This window comes from Schistocerca cancellata, chromosome 1, assembly GCF_023864275.1.
Source record: "Schistocerca cancellata isolate TAMUIC-IGC-003103 chromosome 1, iqSchCanc2.1, whole genome shotgun sequence".
Taxonomy (NCBI): Eukaryota; Metazoa; Arthropoda; class Insecta; order Orthoptera; family Acrididae; genus Schistocerca; species Schistocerca cancellata.
Genome location: NC_064626.1, coordinates 762,074,911 through 762,093,944, shown reverse-complemented (window position 1 = coordinate 762,093,944; position 19,034 = coordinate 762,074,911). Strand labels below are relative to the sequence as shown.

General features: G+C 36.8%; 1 protein-coding gene across 4 annotated transcripts in view; it reads left to right on the top strand.

Annotated features, from left to right (window-relative positions):
* LOC126186678 (uncharacterized) overlaps positions 1 to 6,114 on the top strand; it is a 42,409-nt gene extending 36,295 nt beyond the window's left edge. For all 4 annotated transcript variants that reach the window (XM_049928231.1, XM_049928232.1, XM_049928233.1 and 1 more), the window contains one exon: positions 4,045 to 6,114. In XM_049928231.1, coding sequence (XP_049784188.1) covers positions 4,370 to 5,377 — 1,008 coding nt within the window. In that variant the 5' untranslated portion in view covers positions 4,045 to 4,369 and the 3' untranslated portion in view covers positions 5,378 to 6,114. The remainder of the gene's footprint in view (positions 1 to 4,044) is intronic.
* Positions 6,115 to 19,034: the final 12,920 nt, after the last annotated feature.

Genomic DNA, 19,034 nt, shown 5'->3' with positions numbered 1-19,034 from the left:
TCAATTCTGTAGTTGAAGATGTTCATTTCACTGCCTCTACACAGCACTAGTGTTTGTTTTTGCTCTATCTGCACTGTTGTGTGTTGTCTCCATGTGTGTGCCTTTATGAAATGGAGTGGACAAGAAGCACGATTTATGAATTTGTCATGCTCTATTCTGGCAAAGGAGTGCCTCTGAAAATTTTGAAGTCATAGTTATAAAAATATTACACAGAAGCATGACTCCCTACAAAAAAATGCTGTGTTGCTTCGCACCAGCAGCTGTCACTTATTTGCCATGTGATTACTGAAAGCCTCTTCTCAGGGTTGGCACCTATGCAGTTATGATCTATGCAACATGAAGAAAGCTAAACCAACTGCTCAGCATGTTTTACTGTCAACATTTGATCACCCTGACCAAATAAAGCATTTACTATAACATTTACATCTAAGTTTCTGAAATTATTTGGATTGAGGAACAAATTTTTAATGGCTGTTGCATTATGACCTTCAATCCACAAGACAAAAGACTGGGTCTAAAAAAAACTTTGCTCCATAAAGGCAATGTGTATACAAATTTGTCAGTAAATTTCACAGCAGCACACACAGTGCTGCAGGGTGAAAATTTATTCCCATTTCACATAAACAGTATGTCAATGCAATTTTAGTTTCTAACATAAAGATAGAAGTGGTTGAAGCTGACCTAGGGGAAGATCAGTTTGGATTCTGTAGAATTTAAGGAGATGGGACCTGCATAAACTGAAAGAACCAGGGGTTGTAGAGTGTTTCAGAGAGAGCATTAGGGAATGATTGACAAGAATAGAGGAAAGAAATACAGTAGAAGAAGAATGGGTAGCTTTGAGAGATGAAATAGTGAAGGCAGCAGAAGATCAAGCAGGTAAAAGTATGAGGGCTAGTAGAAATCCGTGGGTAACAGAAGAAATATTGAATTTAACTGATGAAAGGAGAAAATGTAAAAATGCAGTAAATGAAGCAGAAAACGGAATTCAAACATCTCAAAAATAAGATCGACAGGAAGTGCAGAATGCCTAAGCAGGGATGGCTAGAGGACAAATGTAAGATGTAGAGGCATATATCACTAGGGTTAAGATATATACTGTCTACAGGAAAATGAAAGAGACCTTTGGAGAAATGAGAACCACTTCTATGAATGTCATGAGCTCAGATGGAAACTCAGTTCTAAACAAAGAAGGAAAGCAGAAAGGTGGAAGAAACATGTAGAGGGTCTATATGAGAGTAATGTACTTGAGGAAAATATTATGGAAATGGAAGAGGACATAGATGAAGATGAAATGGGAGATATGATACTGCGCGAATAGTTTGACAGAGCACTAAGAGACCTAAGTCGAAACAAGGCCCCGGGAGTAGACAACATTCCATTAGAACTACTGACAACCTTCGGAGAGCCAGTCCTGACAAAACTCTACCATCTGGTGAGCAAGATGTATGAGACAGGCGAAATTCCCTTAGACTTCAAGAAGAATATAATAATTCCAATCCCATAGAATGCGGATGTTGACAGATGTGAAAATTACCGAACTATCAGTTTAATAAGTACAGCTGCAAAATACTAACGTGAATTCTTTACAGACGAATGGAAAAACTGGTAGAAGCCGACCTCAGGGAAGATCAGTTTGGATTCTGTAGAAATGTTGTAACACATGAGGCAACACTGACCCTACAACTTATCTTAAAAGATAGATTCAGGAAAGGCAAACCTACATTTCCAGCATTTGTAAACATAGAGAAAGCTTTTGACATTGTTGACTGGAATACTCTTTTTGAAATTCTGAAGGTGGCAGGGGTCAAATACAGGGAGTAAAAGGCTATTTACAATTTGTACAGAAACCAGATGGCAGTTATAAGAGTCGAGGGGCATGAAAGGAAGCAGTGGTTGGGAAGAGAGTGAGACACGGTTGTAACCTATCCTTGATGTTATTCAATCTGTATATTGAGCAAGCAGTAAAGGAAACAAAAGAAAAATTCAGGGCAGGAATTAAAATCCATGGAGAAGAAATAAAAACTTTGAGGTTTGCCGATAACATTGTAATTCTGTCAGAGACAGCAAAAGGCCTGGAAGAGAGGTTGAACGGAATGGACAGTGCTTGAAAGGAGGATATATTATGAACATCAACAAAAGCAAAATGAGGATAATGGAATGTAGTCGAATTAAGTCGGGTGATGCTGAGGGAATTAGATTAGGAAATGAGACACATAAAGTAGTAAAGGAGTTTTGCTATTTGGGGAGCAAAATAACGATTATGTACAAAGTAGAGAGGATATAAAAAGTAGACTGGCAATGGCAAGGAAAGCATTTCTGAAGAAGAGAAATTTGTTAACATCGAGCATAGATTTGAGTGTCAGGAAGTCGTTTCTGAAAGTATTTGTATGGAGTGTAGCCATGTATGGAAGTGAAACATGGACGATAAATAGTTAAGAGAAGGAGAGAATAGAAGCTTTTGAAATGTGGTGCTACAGAAGAACGCTGAAGATTAGATGGGTAGATCACATAATTAATGAGGAGGTACTGAATAGAATTGTGGAGATGAGAAATTTGTGGCACCACTTGACTAGAAGAAGGGATCGGTTGATAGGACATGTTCTGAGGCATCAAGGGATCACCAATTTAGTATTGGAGGTCAGCGTGGAGGATAGAAATCTTAGAGGGAGACCAAGAGATGAATACACCTAGCAGATTCAGAAGGATGTAGGCTGCAGTAGGTACCGGGAGATGAAGAAGCTTGCACAGGATAGAGTAGCATGGAGAACTGCATCAAACCAGTCTCTGGACTGAAGACCACAACAACAACAACAGTGAGCTTTTACCTCATAAGTATGGTTTGTAGATGGTCTGAAATATTGGAGCAGAAGTGACATGAGTGTGTTTAAAAAGAGTACCTATCAATCTAAAAGTTTTTCTACCAAGAAACCAATGACACATCTGTAAATATTATTCAAAGAAGTATTTCTCTCTGTACTCGCACCTTCATGAGAAATTTATATGTATCATTTTGAAAATGCATTATTACTGTGGGGTATTACATCTGAGTGTGTGACAGGACATTGGCTGTTCTCGTGTTTTAAAATTGTCCTTGGCATTTACTTGTTAACTGATTTTTATGTACATGATTTGATGGTACTAGATTTAAAGGATCTTGTTGTACTAACAAACTAATTATAAATTTGGGAAGTTGCCACTCACCATATAGCAGAGATGCTGAGTTGCAGATAGGCTCAACAAAAAGACTGTCACAAATAATGCTTTCAGCCTATAAGGCCTTTGTCAAAAATAGACAATAGACACACATACAACCACACTCACACAAACGCAATTCTCACATTTGCGTTAGTTTGTGTGTGTGTGTTTTTGTGTGTGTCTGTCTGTCTGTCTGTCTGTCGTCTATTTTTGGTGGAGGCCTCACGGGGCGAAAGCTTTGTTTGTGACAGTCTTTTGTTTGTGACAGTCTTTTTGTTGTGCCTATCTATGACTGAACATATCCACTGTATGCGGAGTGGCAACTTTCCTTTTCATAATATTGTTACATTCCATCCTGGATTTTCCATTGTTTAATTATATATTAGAATTCATGTAACAACCCACACAGCATTCAGTACATGTGTCATTATAACTTAATAACGAAACTGTATATAAAACAGTTAATTGCATAAATCTGAGGCAAAAGGAGCTTTGTACTATTTTAAGAGAGCCATTTTTGTTATGGCAAGTGGTGATATTATTGAAGGAATTAAAATATATGATAGAAGGTGGTAATTTTTGTGTTAATGTGAACAGGATAAAGCGGGTTGAGAGTGGGAACCATTATCATTTTGTTTTGTGAATAATGAATAAAAACAGTGTCTGTTTAAAATTTTTGATAGCATCCACTCACAAGGCAGGAGTTTGGTGTGGTAAAACCATTTTTCCTATACAAAAATAAAAAGAATAGCAACTGTTTGATTTTTGTGTTTTTTATTTGTTTCTTTGAGAGAGAGGGAGAGAGTTTTAAATCAAAATTGCATATGTGTTTATAATTTTGTGTTTCAGACTTTGTAGGAGTGTCTGCATCTCTGCACCTGCTGTATTTTTCAACGTAGGAATGGATGGTGTTATCTTGGAAACATTTCTTATGACCTGATATAGTTGAAGGCCAGTTGCTGAACTGCTACAGAAATTTTCATTCAACTTCCTACAAGAAAAATAATCTAAATGTTAAGATAGTTTAACACATTGTGTAAATCATTTATTGTAGTGATATAGATAGGTGGTAGCTATCTCAAATTCCTTACCATCCCTGAATTCAGAAGTATAGAGAGAAAAATCACAAGGCAACATATGTTTTTTGTTTTTTGAAACAAAAAGAGAGGGTAGAATGAAGAAGAGAAAATCTTCCAATAATAAATCAAAACCAAAGAAAAAGTGTAGTACCTTTAAGAGGGCAACATCTAGGAAGGCTAGTGCTGTGAAAAGAAAAACGAAAAATTCATCTGCAACAAAGCCTCGTTCACAACAGAAGATCAATAGGATAACAGTAGCTGGAGATGGATGCAAAAACAGAAAAAGGAAACATAATAATGAGAAAGAGAGAGAAAAGAGCAAGCGGAGCAGGTTACCCAGTCACAATTCTTCACACCACAACAGTCGCTGTAATTTGTGTTCACAGCCAGAGCCGAAGGCTACCAGAGGCAAGAATTCAACAAAGAAGAATGGTTCAAATCATTATCGTGGTGTCATTGAGCTACCCTGTAAAAAAAGTGTGTTTGAGAAGGCATGTAATCTGAGACGAACGATTGAATCAGGAGACCTTCTGCCTGCTAGCTTGCAGCCACTTCTTAATGACAGTGTAGCAAACAAATACGATATAAATGAGTTGGTTGCTACTGTAAAGGAAAGCAAATCTAAGTGGCAAGAAACTGAAAAGCGTATGCTTGAGCTGGATCGCTCTATTAGAGCTGAGCTTTGCATCAATAAGGCAAATCCAGAGAAATGTTTGCCACTTCTTGATGAATTAAATTGTCTTGAGATCGATGCTCTAATGTTGAAACAGAATCCAAGATTAGTCCACACCGTGCAAAAGCTCTGTCAGTTTGTTGGGAACAGAGGATTAGGCAACTTCACAGAAGAAGAGAAGACAAAATATCTAGATAGTGCTGCTCAGATTAGGAACAAGTCTAAAGCATTGTTTCAAAAGTGTCAGAAGTTGTTTGGTATTGAAGGAGGTCAGTCATTTAAGAAAGTTTTTAAAGAGAAAGTTCAAGAATACCAGGAAACAAAGAACAGCAAATTTTTAAGGGAATTATGTCAAAAAGTTAATAAAGGTTTTAAAAAAAATCAGAGTTCGAAGCCCTTGAGAAAGAGGGTATCAGGTAACACAAAATAAGATATTAAGGAAATTGCATTAAAGAATAGCCTCCAAGCATAATAACCCACAAAGCTTTAACAACTCTTTTTACAGGGCATTTTAATAATAATGATTTCTGGTTTACAGTTGTTAGTTTCTAATATATTGTTTTCTAAGTTACTGGTAGTCATTTAGATGAAAACTGGAAAAACTTCTGCTGATACCAATATTCATTTCAGTACAAAACTACAATAACGGTTTACTTTATCTGTTGTGTAAATAAGCTTTTTAAGTGTCTGACAATTTAATTATTTGATCAGCTTACAACATGATGATTTGTTTTATTTGATGAAAGGTTTGAGAAAAGGGAGAAGCCAAGCAAAACCTTGACATAATACCATGAATTTATTATTATTTTATAAAATGGTAACTGATGCCATCATACCTTAACAGAGTAAATATGACATTGAAAAAAGAATGATGAAAAGTGTTAGTATTTGTGTAGGCATAGTATCTGTGTTATGAATAGCTGATTAGGTCTGTTTCTTGAGGGAATTGCTGTATTTATGACTGAGGAATGAATGTTTTTTATTCATTCTTGTGCAATCTGTGATATCAAATAATGTGTTACAATATGTGTGAAACAGCATTATTAAAATGGTAAATAATATAGTAAATACTGTGACACATTTGACCCTTCGACTGCTGTCTTTCTTTCAAATTGTGCTTCTCATAAAACTATGAACCACATGAGGACATTAATAAATTTGGTTTGTACAGAGATAATGGAATTATTTTCCCTTCTAGTTTCTTTACAGCTTTTATTTTTTCTTGGATTAAAAAGGAAAACTTAGGAATGGGAGTTGATCAAATATGCAGAAAGGAATGGTTTTCAGCTTGTGAACAAAGTTAGCAGAACTTGGAAACAAACAATCTTCTAACAATCCGAGGTCCCTTAACGAGATCAGCACAAAAACAATATAATGTAATGGATGAAAGTGCTTGTAGTTCTGTGGAGTAATGCTAAGCTTGGAGTGTAACTCTGAATCTCACTAGACATTTCCTTTTACAAACCATTTATATTTGACGTAATGAGTAATTTGTTCCATTATTCCCAGTATTCCTTCTATTTTTCACATTATTTACCCATTTGCTACTAACTTGATAATTAATTACATACTAAATCTTGAATAAGCTACTTTTGGAAATAATTTATATCAAAAATTCAGATTACCTTTAGCTGTACCCCAACCTGACGCCCCCTTAAATAAGTATAAAACTTTTGTTAGACATTTCTTTTATATAAATTCCATGGAGCTACTGTTATGTCCTCCTGAAACAGTCAAACCATTTTAACTGATACCAAGCTATGTCTCATAAGTTTTGCCATTATAATTTTGCGTCACAGGTCAATTCCCATGTACCTTCTCAAAGGCCTGTGCAACTCTTTTAGATTTCTTCCACATCCTTCTCATAATGAATCTAGCTAACTTTTGAAAGATATGTATAAGCCTATCTAGAACCATAATAATTTAAAAGTCTTCTCAAGTAGATATAACTTTCCACACACTTAATTACACAGCTTACAATCTATGATAAATGCAGGCACAATTCTTCCATATTTTTATTGTTGCATTTAAACAGATTACAAATTCTTTTAACCTAAAAATGAATTCTGTTTCTTCTGATAAATGAAATAATATGCAGTTCTTACTCTTCAAACTACTCTTTGGTTCTGAAAATTCAGTTTTGCTAAAAACATACACTGCACTATAATACAGTGAAATTATTTCAAAGTTATGCTAAGTGAACAACACAAAAATATTCAGTGGCAGCGTACTAGCTATTATGTTTCCCCATTGTAAACTGCTTTTTTCATAACAAACAAGGTAGTAGTGTGGTAGGCATACTGGAATCACATTTGGGAGAACAGTGACTCAGATCCCCATCTAGCCACACGGGTTTCAGTTTTCCATGGTTTCATTTAATTATGTAAGAAAATTTTAGGATGGTTCCTTTGATAAAGACACAGCTGATTTTCATTTCTCATCTTTCACCTAGTGTAATCTTGTGCTCAATCCCTATGTCCTCACTCTTTATGAGTCATTAAATTCTAATCTATCTTCCTATAAACAAATCTGTATTTCTTGATAATAAATATCACTAAAGCACCTTCCACTAATAACTTTGAAGTGGTTTTTGTGGGGGGAGGGGGGGGGGGGGTTACGATTGAACAGCCTCATTTGTTGCATCTTTCTTATATTGCTTTTTCCTCCTGTTCCTTCTTATCAGCACCTGCCATGGTAAGACTAAAATTTTACATCTTTTTCTGCAACAAGACCATTTTGTACCTTTATTTTCAGTTTTCTTTTTTTAGACATACATGGTCATGTCTATAACAAAGCGCAAATATGTAACAGACTTAAACATGTACCAGACTATGATTTGAACACAAAACTCTGTGGTTTGACATGATTGCAAATTTTTTGCCAAGTAAGTTATTCAAGGTTTTTTGAATAGAGACTTTCAGAGACTCAGAGTCTGCTAAGAAAAAACAGAAATTATTTCACATTTGGTTTAGTAAGGAATTTACAAAGCCTGAAAAACAGAAGTTTATACTGGCTAATACATCTGACACAGACAAAGGATGTAATAATTTTTACAATATTTTACAGTAAGTATAACAGCTAACTGATTCCTCTTCTTGTAGTAAAATGTTCTAAGTCACTGTGGAGGGACAAAAGTCAGTCTCCCTGTCACGAAAGATCAATTTCACACAATAAGCGATTGATATCTGAAAGATCTTCATGTTGCAAATCTTACAATATATTCTTGCTATAGATGCAATGATTGCTTTTGAAAGTAGAAAACTTCAAAAATTTATTTTGAGTTTCTATGAGGATGCTTAGTCATGCAAAAATGCTCACTCCTGGAGAGCTGTGATTCCATCTCCATTTCAGGAGCAAGAACGTATTAGCTTCTATCTATGATCGATATTATACCATGAGAGCAGCCGGAGAGTTGACTGGGGGGTGGGGGAGGGGGGGGGGAGGTGGAGAGAAAGAGAATTAAAACTGGTGCCATAGACCAAAATACATGGGAGTATACTGTCCTTGAAAACCTTTGACTATTTAGAGAATGGACTCGTGAATGGATCTTACAGTATCATGTAGTAACTAACAGACCCAGACTTTTCAAATCAGTTAACTCAGAGGATGGAACCAGTAATCATAAGCCAATTATGACATCAATGACTACAGGTGTTACAATGAATGTTAAGAAATGTAATGGAAATATTTTTGCTTTGTAATAGTGATAGGAATCATAGTGTAGAATATATAAGAAGTCAACAGTAACTACTCAGCTCAAGGAATGAAGATGTGAAGAGTATCCAGGAGCATTGTACAATATGCCTTGGACCTTTATGTGTCGAGCAAGGTTGTGAAAGATGCTAAATAACTATTGTGGTTCAATAGCCAAGTTAGAAAGTTGCAACAAAAGTGCAGAGAGTTTCAGGACTATTCAATATGAAGCAATAAATAGATACGAGTCACAAATGCTTTGAGGAAGGAGGTCTGTGGGACAAATGGTGACATCTGTTATCCCCAATAATTGTGAACCTGTGGAAGGAAGGGCCTGGCTTTATCTAGGCAACCTAAAGAAAAACACCACTTCGGAGAAGGTTAGAAGTTACCTAAAGAGAAATGGGATGAAAAATAGTATAAAATGTAAAGAACTGCACACACTAGGTGACAAAAAGGTCTACAAAGTAGGGTTTCCATTCAGATTTCTTGAGGATACAGAGCGATCAGAATTTTGGCCACAAGGAATAGGAGTTAGGAGATTTCGTTTTCAAACAACACGCGGCAGCAAAGGAGCAGAGCTGCAATAACCACACAAATATTCTGTTTTGAACTATCGAAGGTTTAAAAAGTGTGATATCATTCATACCAACAGAGATACTAGCAAAGTTCGATGCCATCTCCTCACAGAAACCTTTTTAACAGAAGGGCATACTATAAAAGTGTACTATGAATTTCACTCTTTTGCATGCCAAACTGCAGGTGGACCAGCAGAAGGAGTTTCCGTATCAAACTATGCCTGTGATTAATAAAGGAAACAATAAGAGATGAAAACACAATTATAGTTAAAACAAGTCAGGTCCTAATAATGAGCATATATACTCAACCACGGATGATGATAGACGATGAAATCAAAAGAATATCCGATACATTAACAGAAATAAAGATCTATGCAAGAGTAATCCTTGCAAGTGATCTCAGCACAAGTAGACACAAACCAAACATTAAAACAGGACTGATCCTGGAAATGTTAGGAGGAGGAGAATATAGCCTCATCAACAGACTAGTGTTATTCAAAGGTGAAGGCATAACAGCAGTTAACCAGAAAGTACTCGTGGATATCAGTGGTAGCACCAATAAGAAAACATATACCAGCACAATGACTTCTGAATTTAATCAGCTATTACCAACAACCTAGTCCAAGTCAAACAGGATATCCAGGAAATTAGACACAGAGAAGTTAAAAGGAAACCTAGGAAAAAGAGAAAAAGCAAAATGTGTAATACAGTTTCACCAGGCAAATGAAACTGTGGAACTATGCACAGTGACCTCTGCAATCCTGTCAAACAGAAATGAAAGAAAGAAAATTGCAACCCTTGTTCGACAACGAGTGTTATGATGAACAGCAGAAGATGCTGTCAGCACTACACTGAGCCAAAACCACAACTTAACAATATGACCTGTCATTATATACCAGCCAGAGAAGGTCATACAAAACACAAATAAAGAAGAAGAAGGTGGACGACATTGAAGAAGAGGCTAAATGATGAGCAGAATGCGCCCAAAGAGACCTATTCATAGTGATCAAAAACCCAAGACCACCACCAATAAAAAGAATCTCAATGGATACATGTGAAAACAATTTTGAAGCCATCCTAAACCTCCAACACATGGAAACAGCTTATGAATACAGTACAATGGAAACTGTAGAAAGTCACACACCTATAACAAGACAAGAAATGTGCCAAGTGATAACAAAGGCAAAAAGTAAAAAGGCTTCAGGGCCAGAGAGCATATATATAGAATGCATCATGGAATCCTCTCACATAATGGAAGACTACTGGTTGAAACTATTTAACCACTGAAAAAAATACCAGAAGAATGGAGAAAGCTGTAGCCCGGACTCATACAGAGGCATAAACATAGCTTTCAAAATTTTCATGGAAATATTAACCAGAAATCTTACCACTGAAATAGATGCCCAAGTATCAAAAAACCAGTTTGTTTCAGAAAGGGAATAAGCACCCTACATGCAGTGAGGACTGCCTAGTAAAGCAAGCACAAGATACACTAAGACATCAAGGGAAAACATATTTTATAGAATATAGCAAAGTATTTGACACTGTTACCAGAAAAAAACTCTTCCGAAAACTCAGACTGTTGATTGGTGACATGCACCAAATAGTAAAAATACTTTCAGACATCTTAAGATACAATCACATCCAACTATCTGATGGTATCACCATATCAAAGAATTTAACTCAAACAAACAGAGTACTACATGGAGACCCAATCAGTGCAACGCTATTCAACATCATGACAGCTGACATCACAAATATCACCATGGACAGTTCAGCAAAACTCATATTTTATGCTGACAATATGGTAATAGGCTCAGAATACAAACAAGAGCTACAAAATGTGCAAAACAGATCAATATTATGGGCTGTGGAAAATGACATACAAATAAACCAAAACAATACCAAACAGATGATTTTCAGAAGAGTAGGTAAACTCTTACCAAAAGACACACTGGCTCTTCAAAACAAACTATTAGAAGCAGTACCAAAATACAAAAATTTCAGTCAGTCTGCAAACAACAATGACATCATTAAATACCCAAGTGAAAGGAAGAGCAGGAGCAGCAATGAAAGCAATTTACAACAGCCTCAAAAGCTTCCAATAGAAGCAGTGATGACACCATTTAAAATGGCCATAGCATGAATAGCAACTTACGGGATCCACATAATCAAGGACAAACTACAACATCAATGACCTAGTAACACGAGAGAAGTCAAATCCCATTATATGAAATGAATTCTGGGAATCGAGAAGACACCACTTCAAGATTGGCTTACATCTTAATGAAAGGAACCTCCTCATAGAAGACATCACAATGTAGTTGCTCATGCCCAACACCAAGGCCTACATCAGCACATACCAAATACTCATAGAAAAACACATCTCTGTCTGGAATTACTTCCATTCAGCCAATGCCATAATGACAGAAGAGTGGAAACAGACAAACTACGCATTCCAACACACAGTAATACTACACTCAATACACGGATTCCTCACAAGTTTTGCCAAAACAAGAGATTCCACCAGCCAAATGAACACTTCATGTGTGAACCGTGCAGTGAACACTGTCAAAGGAATCATGCAAAAAACTGCAAAAAAGGAATAATGTCAATAATAGAAGACTAGAGTAATGACATAACAACAATAACAGAGTAAAAGAAGTCAAAGCCATGTTGGGAAACAAAAGCAGAACAAAACCAAAATTAGCATAAGGATAGCAGAGCAAAAATAATTCAGTGAATTTGAAAACAAAATTTTGGGAACAAATCTGCCCAAAAAGCATAAATTTTGGTTTTATGTAAAATCAGTAAGCAGATTTAAATTGTCTGATTAGCTGCTCAGTGAAAATTCCAGCACTGAAGCAGGTGATGACAGAGAGAAGGCCGAAATATTGAGTTTAGTCATCCTAGTTTTGTTTCACTCCAGAAGATACTCCTCTCAAATTCACTCACAAATGGTTTAGTGTACAGAACATTCATTAGACCATATTGATAGTCTGGGACCCTTGTCATGTTGCATTACTAGAAGAAGAAGAAGAAGAAGAAGAAATCTAACAAAGAGTACCACATTTTACCATGAGTTTGGTTCTTAAATGCAAGGGATTACAGATGTGCTCAACAAACTCCAGTAACAGACAGTGGAAGACATTCTTTTCCATTTCAGAGAAGTTTACTGCTAAAATTCCAAAAACACATGAACTAAGCCGAGTCGGGCGGCATTTTACTTTTTTCTGCATAAGTCTCACGATGTGACCACACAGAAAATTTGAGCTCATATGGAGCAGTCATTGTTCCCATTTATCACTCGTGAACATAACATGGGAGAAGAGAAATTATTGTGGTACCAGAAGAGCCCTCCGCCACATCCTGTAAGGCATCTTGCAGAGTATGGATGTAAATACTGCACCTTACTAAACAGTAGCAGGCTTTCCCTTCATTGGGGATTTAAATCTCTTCTCAAGCTGTACTGAATCTCATCTGGTTGGAAACAGTGAGGGGTGGGGAAAGTTAATTTTCCCATCCCATCATATGTCCTCCTGTGACAACCAGTGTGGAGCATTTCATGGAGTCCATTAGAAAATGCACACTGTCGGTAGTCTACAGTTTCATTTCCACAGCATTTGCTTTCAGTGTGCAATTATGAGAGGTACACCGTGAAATAGATCCTTATTGCTGACGCGTTTTATGCAAGAAAACTGTTTGGTTCACACTGCTGCTGGCACACTTTGTGATTCTGTCTCAGCTAATTATTTGTTTAAATATTCATTGAATGCAAGTTCTGTGTAGTGCTAAGAGATTTTTGATTTTACTTGAGTACTTCCCTGTTCCTATTTGTGAGCTTATATGGCATAGTTCCAAGACACATGGTGTCAAGTGAAGGAACTCATATACAAGGATAATAAAGTCATTCTCAACCTTAAAGAGAATTCCAGAAGACATTTAATTGTGTTGACACAACAGATTGCAAAAACACAGGTGTTTGGTATTTCACTTATAATTATTTCGAAAATGTTTGCAGAAATGCAAAGGACAGAAACCTGTGATGAAGAAAGTGAGTCTCAACCTTTGAGGAAATACATTAATGTGCCTAACTTTTATATTTGGGTTACTTTTATCATAGTTCCCATGAGATCTTCACTTTGAATGGTTTCAATATCATTCAAAGTTTTCCACATCTTATGACCAGTTGGCTTTATTGTTTTTGCTGAACCATATGATGATGGGGACCCTCCATATGTGAGGAGGAAAAACTGCTGAGAGCAACAGTGAACTGTGACAGGTTGCTGTTGGCTATTGCGAATTGTAAAAGAGGATAAATGGACCACAGTGGCTCAAATCACTCAGCAACAAAGTGCAGGGCAGCAACTGATCAGCAACCATACAATGAACACCGCAGTCCCACATTATGATGCAGAAGCATGTACATAATCTGTGTTCCTTTGCTCACTGTAGATAACAGGCCACACAGATTTGTCAGTGAACAATTGTTGCAATCAGTAATACTGTCATTCAGTTTAGTTCCTACTGTGAACTTTGCAACTAATATATGTAAATACTCTGAGATTGCTACTGATAATATCTTTGTAAACAAATCGAAGAAAAAAGTCACATCACAAAACCAACAGTAAATGGGCTATCTAATTATGAAAAGCAGCATCTTGTGTTAAATGTTGAAACTTGTCAGGAGAAAATAATCTGTTAAATCCGAGTAACGGAGGATAATAAATCAGTCAGAAACTGATAATTTTAGGAGATTGCTCAAAGACGTGAACTGGATAGATGTTTACAATACTTCTGACTCATATGGAAAATACAAATCATTTATTAATAAAGTTACTTTTGTTTTTGAAAATTGTTTTCCCACAAAGGTAACTCAAAGCAAACAGAAGTAAAAAAATAAACCATGTTTTACAAAGGAGACTGTATCTACTATCTAGGAACAGCTCTGATGTTAGCATTGTAATGCATTGCAAAGAATATTAAAACCGAGCGAGGTGGCGCAGTGGTTAGCACACTGGACTCGCATTCGGGGGGGGACGGTTCAATCCCGTCTCCGGCCATCCTGATTTAGGTTTTCCGTGATTTCCCTAAATCGCTTCAGGCAAATGCCGGGATGGTTCCTTTGAAAGGGCACGGCCAATTTCCTTCCCCATCCTTCCCTCACCCGAGCGTGCGCTCCGTCTCTAATGACCTCGTTGTCGACGGGACGTTAAACACTAATATCCTCCTCCTCCTCCAAGAATATCAAAAACATTGAAGCAAGTAATCCAAAAATCGAAGCAGCTTTATTATCAGAAAAAGATAATTACATCAGGCAACAAAATAAAAACTGTGTGGGATATAGTGAAACAGAGGCAGGTGTGGCCAAAAAGGAAGAGGAACAGATAACTCTTAAAATAAATGAGACATTGGTAACAAGTGCATGTAGTGTTGCAAACCTCTTAAACAGGTGCTTTATTTCTATTACTGACAGCTTGGGGTTATCAGGTTCTGTGGACAGTGTAGTGGAGTACCTGAGACCAGTCGTAAAAAATAACTTCAGTAAAATGGAAATGGCACGTCTCCCGATGAAGTAGCATCCATCATAAAATCATTAAAATCTAAATATTCTAGTGGATATGATAATACCTTAAGTTATTTGTATAATCAATCTCTTACCAGTAGAACATTTCCAGACTGGCTAAAATATGGTGAAGTTAAATCTCTTTACAAGAAGGGGGACGAAGAGATACCATCAAACCATTGACAAATTTCACTTTTGCCAGCTTTTTCAAAAATATGTGAAAAGGTTGTGTTCAAGTTTCTCCTTAAGGATCTGACTGCAAATAATATATTGTCGAAGTCACAATTTGGGTTTATTAAGAGTGCTGATATAGAGAAAGCTATTTACACTTACAGTGAGAATGTACTTAATTCATTAGATAATAAATTAGAGGCTACTGGCTTTTTCTGTGACCTGTCAAAAGCCTTGAACTCTGTGAACCATGGCATTCTCTTAAGTAAATTAGAATATTATGGTGTCTCCTGCAGTCTTATCTAACTAACAGGAAACAAAGGGTTTCATTGCAAATACCTGTGCAGTAAGCAGTCAGTCTTCACCTGATTGGGAATTAATTACATGTGGTGTTCCTCAAGGTTCCATTTTTGGTCTGTTGCTTTATCTTGTGTACATTAATGACCTCTCATCTGATACATTGCCAGATGCTAAGTTTGTTTTGTTTGCAGGTGATGTTGCAATAAGTAGCAAGACAAGTAGAGATTTAGAAGTAGCCGCTAATCAAATTTTTACTGACATTAATAAATGATTTAAAGCTAAGTCACTCTCATTAAACTTTGAAAAGACCCACTATGTGCAGTTCAGAACCTGTAAGAGATTTCCTTCCAACATGTGTGTAACATACAATGACATGCAGATTGAAGAGGTAAATTTCTGGGATTACAACTCAATAATAAATTCAGTTGGAAAGGTCATACCACAGAATTGCTGAAGCACCTAAACAAGTCTGTATTTACAGTGAGAATAATGTCAAATGTCATACAGGACAATGTTCTGGGGTAATTCATCAAACTGAGCAAACGTTTTTAGTACGGAAAAGCATGTATTAACAATCATTTGTGGTGTAAACTCAAGAACATCATGTAGAAGCCTGTTCAAGTAACTTTGTATTCTAACCACTGCTTATCAGTATATTTATTCACTAATGAAATTTGTTGCAAGTAATGTATCTCTGTTTCTAATCAATAGCTCAATACATAGTATCAATACTATAAATAACAACAATCTACACAAAGACCTACAATCACATAACTTGGTCTAAAAAGGGGTCCATTATTCAGGAACACACATTTTCAATAAATTGCCAGCAACCATTAAAAACTTGGTTTCAGATAAAGCACCGTTTAAACAGAGTTTGAAAGATGTTTCGATAGGCAACTCCTCCTACTTCATAGATGATAATCTTAACAGGGACTGTTAAACCAGCTTAAGTAAAAATGTCTGTTAGATTTCAGTTTTGACAGCACTCGGTCACAACAATCCAGATTAGGTACTTTGTGTACAGTAAATTTGTTAAAAGTGCGTAACAATGTTTCATTTTGACATTGTATTAATTCTGTAAATATTAGCAGTTCCAGTTTACTGTAATGTGTTCACCTATTTTGACAATCTCTTGAAGAATGATCAGTGTGGTAAGTATTATATTTAAATGTTTTATGTTTTTTGTGTTATTCTTTCTGACATGAGAATCATCTCATTTTTGAGTCTGTGGAGAGAAAACTGAATCTAATCTAATCTGTATGGTTACTGGATACTCAAATCATGGAATGCTTTGCAAGTCTATGCTGTTCGTGACAAAACACCCAAAATACAGAATTTCACAAAAGTTTGTTCTGTTCTAAGGTTGTACCCTCATTTCCACTCCCAGATTCAACTTAGATGGACAGGTCGTATTCATGCTCCCTTCTGTAAAAATATTGCTTTATCATATTTCCAATTAACCACAACTGAATCAGGTACAAATCTACACTTTTAAGTGGTCCAGTTGGTTCCTACACCAAACTGTGCCCTTTCTCACTCAGTCTTCTTGACAATATCCCAAGAACTCTAACCTCCAATCTTTTCCCCAGTTGCTCCCCTAGTTCTGTTCCTTATGTTACCAGCAATATGACAGCTAAAAAAATTGTAGAAGGAAAGTTGTGGCAGAATGTAAATAATTTAGGAGTGAAGGAAGTCACTCACTGAATAGTAGGAGCATTTAGTCATCAATGGGCACACACAAAACAGTTTGGTAGCGTTCAGAAGAAATCCTTTGCAGTAATTTTGTTCCATTTCAGAAGTTCATCAAGGCTCATCCCATAACCTTTCAGATGCGTACACCTCTGTCCTTGCCCTCATATGCTTCCCAAAATTCACAAATGTTCTCACCCATAGCATCCCATTGTGGCTGGTTACACTGATTCCACTGAAGAGACATTCATCCTTGGCCAATGCATTCATCCTACTGCCTATCCTTTAGTACTGAGTACACCAACCACTTCAGGCTGCCTGTGTGTCACCGTTAAAGCCAAATTGTCAAATCCTTATATACTCACACCCTTCCCTTGCTTATGAACTCAATGCCATCATACATTTGTCTGGTTCAATTTTGTGCTAACTCCAGACAGACAGGTACCCTTCAAGTAAACATGATCAAATACATCCTCACACACGCCTCTGCTATATTTCTTTTGAAGGTCAGATTTTTAACCAACTCTTTGGCATGGCCCTTATTACTTTAATCTTAAGCTACAAAGGGGCTATTTAAAGTAATGTTTCCCTAGTGTGGGAACAATAATCTCTTTTGTTATTCCCCCTCATCATGACACTTCATCTTACATTGAGAGAGAATTTATTTGGTTCACAGCCAGGGGATGTACCTGAGTATGAGTAGTCAATTTGTTGGTAAACTGCACTGGTCAGTACTCACCCCACCAAAGACATCCAATAAAAATTTGACATGCCGCCTGTAACTACATAAATGGGCATTTACAAGAAAATATGGGCTACCTTGTAAAATCAGTATTTAGTCCCAAGTGTTTTCATTCCCTCAAACCATTCAGCCTACTTGGTGCGATGAGCCTAAACAGTTGGTAGCAAACATCAAATAATAGTGGCTGTCCTCACCCTGCAGCTTACATCACTGTCATAAGAACAAATTGCTCACTGAAAGACAAAGAGGATTAGGATTATTGTGGGCCAGAAGTAGAGACCACCACAAACAAAATTATTACAATTGCAAACAACATGAATTTCACTATGTGACCACCACGGTGATATGGAGGGGCAATTGTCCTGAATGGCATCCTGTGATAATCCATTCTGTGTAGCTTGCACTTGTGCTATCTGGTGGTCATGGGTAGGTTCCTGATCACAAACTGCACTACCCTTCACATACTGATGACGAGGGAGAGAGATTGGTGAAGCAGCTAGTCCTGGCTGTGTACCCAAAGTGCAAGGCAAGCTCAGGAGGTGGAACCTGTATGAGGGCATGCGACTGTCTCATTGAAATACATCATGGGCATGAACATTCATGAACAGCAGCACCATCAGCTGTAGAATGTCTTTGAACACACTGTGTGAAATTCATGGTGCCCATGAGAAACACCAACAGAGATCAGATACTATGTGAGGTGTAATCAAAAAGTAACAGGAATTATTTAATTTCAAAGGCTTTATACATCCGATAAAAAAAAAAAACTCATTGGTACACATGTTCCTGTTGTCTGATTGCATTTTCAGATTTTTAGAATATTTAATATATTGTTGACAGTTGAAAAGGTTATATGTGTTTCTGAGTACTTTGCGAATTTTTACTTTTGAAAAAGATGGATCAAAGAATTTGCATTAAATTTGTCTTGAGAAATGGAATGAAGTGCAGCACCATATCTGAAATGTTGACTGTTGCTTTTGGTGAATCTGCTATGAGTAAGACAAGAGTTTATGAGTGGTATAAACATTTCAAAGAGGTTTAAGAAGACATTGAAGATGATACCTCCCTGGAAGCCCTAGCAGTAACTGACAACAAAGTGGAAGAAGTAAAGAAAGTGATTCTGGAAAGTCACCATCAGAGAGGTTGCTGAAGATGTTGGCATATGCTTTGGTTCATGCCAAGCAGTTTTTTCAGATGTCTTGAGCACAAAATGTGTTGCAGCAGAGTTTGTTCCGAATTTGTTGAATTTCAACCAAAAACGACATTGCTCAGGATTTACCAAATGAAGTTGACAGTGATCCAGAACTTCTAAAGGAGGTTATAACAGGTGACAAAATGTGAGTGT